The sequence below is a fragment of the Nestor notabilis genome, unplaced genomic scaffold, assembly GCF_000696875.1.
Source record: "Nestor notabilis isolate BGI_N333 unplaced genomic scaffold, ASM69687v1 scaffold27242, whole genome shotgun sequence".
Classification (NCBI taxonomy): domain Eukaryota; kingdom Metazoa; phylum Chordata; class Aves; order Psittaciformes; family Psittacidae; genus Nestor; species Nestor notabilis.
Window position 1 is genome coordinate 50453 of NW_009918280.1, and position 5099 is coordinate 55551.

Sequence of the window (5099 nt, forward strand, 5' to 3'; positions counted from 1 at the left end):
TACTGTGAGGAATAACAGACAGAACTGTGTGGTGGCATTGAAATTTAGGGGAGAATCAAAGGTCATGTACTCTTGGTACATACGCATGAGACAGGAAATATTGAATCTGCCAACAGTTAAAGACAAGAGAAAAAGAGCTGGAATTTCCTTGACACCAAGGGAGTTTCTTTCAGTCATGATACCACTAAACTTTCCAAATGGCCCTGAAAATATTTGTTGAAGCATGACTTATCTTCTTCCAAAAACATTTTTGCATTCCAAGAGATAATAATGTTAGAGTGCTCTGCACTGGTTTCCACTCTGCAACCTTTTGTAAGTGACTAATCCCTGTGGAATTTCAGGGGATCTGACCATGTAAATACCTTTACTTCCTTTTGAAAACCTGCTACCATTTGTTAATGGATATGTAGAGAACCAAATTCTTAGCTGATTTAGCTCAGATACTGCAATGTACAAAGGAAATTTACTAGGCTATCACTCAAAATGTTTGAAAAATGTCTAGGATTAGAATAAATATAAATAATATACATCTGAAGATTTTTTTACTTAACATTTAAGGTTTTGTTTTGTGGTTTTGTTTTGTTTTTTTTTTTCTTTTAATTTTTAATTAACTGTACCTCAATCGATCTTTAAATGTTAATTTAGTTAGGAGTAATGTGTATCTCAGATGTTATTTGAACATTTCCTCCAGCAAGCCATGTTATTTTAAACAATTGGTATAGTGAATCACTTGCAGAGGTCTCTGCAGAACTGAAGATTAATGCTGTTCTCTCCAGCATGAGACATTCAAATTCATCCTCTAGAAACCAACAGAGAACATTTACTACCCTTCTGGGAAAATGCAAGCAATTCCATAAAGTTAGGAGAGGTTTACATTACAGTTGTCGTACAAAAAACAGTCAAGTGAAATCATAGAAGCCAAAACAAAAACAGTTTAATATAGGTGAATGTCAATGCCAAACAAGAAAGAGGCAGTGGTTGCAGCTCATCTGGGTGACTTCAACATAGCGGAACTGCATACATACAAGGAATTTAAAATGAGGGAAGAATCTGAATGTGAACAAAACTGAAATTAAAATCAAACAGTACACTGACTAAAAGGGAGGATGGAAAACGCAAGCAGCTAGCTGGTAGCAAACATTAGCTATAGCAGATGTGATTGCTGCTAGCTCTAAATGCATATTAAATTAAAGCCAGCATCTGTTCTCACAGAGATGGCCTCAGTCATCTTAAATCAAAGGTTAGTTTGGAAATCAAAACTTTAAAAAAGGATTAACAGCAACATTTGGGAGAGGTAGAGAAACCCAATGTCTGATAACCATGAGCAAATGTTCACAGTCCTGGGTGGTCATTCTGTAGCTCTAAACGAGCAGTGTGCCATCTCATAGGAGCTGGTGAAAATCTTGCACGTAGAAGTCAACGAAACCTTTGAAGGATGTGAATGTAAGATTCAATTAAAGACTTCTTTCAAGACAATCGAAGCTGAGTAAGCAGTAAAGTAGACAAATGCTGAGAAAAGGGAAGCAAAGTCTCAAAGATTTTCAAATAATGACTAGCATTTAACTCTGAACAGCACTTTACACAAAGAGAAACAAAATGATTACAACAGCAGGCATCATAAAATACTGGGACCTAGAAAAATGAAGGTACTAAGAGTATGAGTAACTCAGTGGAAAAAAATCAATTGCACAGTTACCAAGGCTGGATGTAATTTCAGAAAACTGAAGGAAGGAACTTCCACAATGATGAAGGGATTACAAGCTGTAAAATAGGTGGTAGGAACTATCATTAGAGAAATCACAAACACAATCAGAGTGCTGAGAGCTGAGGAATAAAAACTGAAGTGGAGGAAATGTGCTTGGCTGGGACTTAAAAATGTTCCTAGCCACTGGCTGAGACTGATCAGAACTACTTAACAGCAGAAAAACATTACAGTTGAAGAGGTAAACTGACCCAAACTATCAATATTTGGTATCCTGCTCTTCACATTGCACCATCAGTTACACAGTACTGGCTATCTAAATTTATTTTAATAAATGGCATGCTGAAATAACTGTTTAAAAGACAGTCGTAGCAAACTTGGTTTAGGTCATAAATTCTGAAAAGAATTAATGTGTATATCAAAGAGTTTATTTCTTGGTTTGGGACTTGTGGTGAAACATTAAGTTAAATCTTATTTGAGCTGATTTAATCACCCTTATCTTAAGCAATAAAACTATGGGGTTTTATGGGACAGCCATCTACCTTATTTCCAGAATATTGTATAATTTAAAACAAAGATCAGTTGCTAAAGTAACAAGTCAAAAGTAAGAAGCTAGATGGCTCTGTTTAAGTGAGGATCTATAATAAATTAGGTAGTTACTTTTTACATTTTAATTTCACTGTAGTAAAGTTTAAAGTGTAACTAACACCACCACAAAACTTCAATTTGAAGTAACTATAGTTTACTGCTTAATAGTGCGGAGCAAGAAGTTAATGAGTCAATGAGATCAAAACTAAAGCAAATTCTGTGAAAATACATTTATATACGAGATCTGAGGGCTATGGGAGATTAGGAAATAGGGAACTTTTAGTAAATATTTTGGGTTTGTGACACTGACCGTGACTAGGCATTGACTCTGACGCATGTAACAAAGCCATAAAGGAGACTGTGTGTTTATGGGATTGCTGAACCTGCAGTAACAACAGAAAGCTCTTACAGGCAGATGCCTGGGGGACTGCAAGAAACCATCTTGGTTTTACATCAGTCTCACAGTGGTGGAGGGCCCACACTGTAATTAAGTACTAGTAACCGAGTACTAGTTAATAATCTTTCCCAAAACTCTGACAAAGAACCATGGATTGAATGCATGTGGAAAAATACGCTACTCTTGCTCAAAAAGCTGAGATTTCAAACCCGAGGTTTTGTGCTTAGTGAGACAAGATTTGACTCTTCACCTATCCTCTTCTTCTTGCCTGTGAAGCAGACATACTTTTCACAAAAAAAAAAATCATCCTCCTCTTTGTCTGACATACTATTTTCCAGGACACTAAGTTCAGACATGTTAAGTAGCAAGTAAGAGCTAACTTGAGTTACTGACTGGCATTTTCCTGCAGAGGTCTGCCCCTTTCCTATATTCGGATCAGTATGAGACCTAACTTGTTTGCTTCTCAGTGTAGATACTTGTTTAACATTCTGTTTACCCCTGTTCTCTTCCTTACTGACTGTGGGAAAATTACCTGTTGGAAAATTAGAGAAAACTCAGGCCTAACACAGAAGATGTAGTATTAAGGAAACTTGTTTAGGGTGAAATACAATTCCTACTTCCAGGACAGTTGGCATACATAAAATCTACTCCACCACAGTTCCCTAGGCAACCTGCCACCTTAGTACTCGTCTTTCCTGGGACACTGACAGGCTGATCAAGTAGAAAGGGTTCAAGGAAAAACCCCTTTTAATGTGACACTGATCTATCAGGCTTCCTGCTCTCCATCTAATAACAGTGCCTCTGTTCAAACAAGGTTAAGTGAATCAACAGATTCATCACTAGTTCACTTGCTGATTTTTAAGTCACGGTTTCTCTTCAAAGACTGGACTGGCGATAAAGCTGAAGGAACTGGCAGAAGATCTGAAGTACTTTCAGCTCTTTGACTTATCTTTGAAATTCTGGACCTGCTGGATTCCAGCTCCATATCTGAGCAACCTTGCTTTGGGCTTTCAAGCCAGAGAGGTTCAGGACTACTGTCAAAAGCTTCCGAGTCTCTGTCCGTACACTCAGCACTGGTGAAATCTTCTGAATAAACTGTATTCTCAGGACTAGTAACAAAGTCATCTGAGTAAATGAATTCAGAGTTGTCTCCAGCACTCCTGCTGGGACTTGGTTTATGATCACTTATAACAGACGCATTATCGTGCTCCGTTGTTTTATGATGGATTAAGTGTATTGCTTCCTCATTACTTTCCTCTGCATTAGCATCTGATGGGAAAGCTGCTGGGAGTTGGGCTTTTGCATGCTTTTCCTTGTGAGCAGATTTTAATAGAGTTTCCTCCAGTACGGGAGCTGTAGATACTTTGCATGGATGTTCCTTGCTTGCAATTTCATCATTCTTCAATGAACTTGCAGTATCTTGTTTCTGCAGGTCAGAGGACACATCTTCTGTCACAGAAATGGACTCTGGGAGACCACTGTTTTGTAATGAAGTCTGAACAGCTTTATCGAACTGATCTTTCCGCTTTGAACCGTCTCCCTTGCTACAGTGCCTGGAAGAAATCACATGCTGTTCTCCAGCACTTCTGAGCAGCTTTCTTTTAGATAAAGGGTTTCTCTCCTTCATCATCTCCATTTGCTTTTTTCTGTACTGCTCTCTCCTTTCATGAATTATCAGTTTATCAGGGTTGATTTGTTGTAGCCGTAGCCTCAGTGTATTTGTCAGCCCATACAACAATTTCTTTCTGGGAGGTCTGTTTTCCTTAGTTCCACAGTTCCTTTCAGAGCCCACCTCTACCTGGGGTACAGCTTTCGTAGATCCTCTCCCAGCCTGAGAAGATGCTGCTGAGGTGGCCTCTTGATGGCCTTGCTCGAGTTGAGGGCTGGCAGCTCCAGTGCTTCCACCAGGCTCCACAGGTGCCTCTGCAGGCTTGAGGGAAGCAGAGTGGCTGGGACTGCGAGCTTGTGAGGCCATGCCATTGCTCCCTGGGGCCCGGTAGAGCCAGGCAAGAGGGGGGTGCACAGCAGCAGGCATAGCACTGTGGGTGAACACCGACAGCTCTGCCAGCAAGGCACTGAGTACTGGCAGCTGCCCCAGGACATTGCAGAGCTGTGGAGGGCTGGTCGGGTGCAACAACGAGGGCCCAGCACTGGGACGTGGTGGGCTTTGTCCCTTGTCTTTCTCCTGTGGTCCCCAGGCCTCGACATGTTCCCATTGCCCTGCAGCCACTGCTGCTGGTGGCAGATGAGGCTTAGCAGGCTCATGGCTGTAACAGAGCACAGGAGGGCAAAAGATGTTGCCCTCCAGCTCCTCTTCCTCCTTCTCCTCCTCGCTCCCCGGCTCAGACGACGTGGCAGGCGGCGTAGCAGCGCAGGGGCTAACGGGGCTCGGTGGGGACGGATCCTCACCGG

At 41.1% G+C, this 5099-nt stretch overlaps 1 protein-coding gene across 1 annotated transcript; it reads right to left on the reverse strand.

Moving 5' to 3' along the window:
* Nucleotides 1-2937: 2937 nt before the first annotated feature.
* On the reverse strand, nucleotides 2938-4954 carry MAP10 (microtubule-associated protein 10; the record flags this gene model as incomplete). Its single annotated transcript, XM_010009641.1, has 2 exons — nucleotides 2938-3219; nucleotides 3618-4954. Coding segments are annotated over 2 exons (1619 nt in total), but the record flags the coding sequence as incomplete, so codon positions are not given.
* Between the last annotated feature and the right edge of the window lie 145 nt (nucleotides 4955-5099).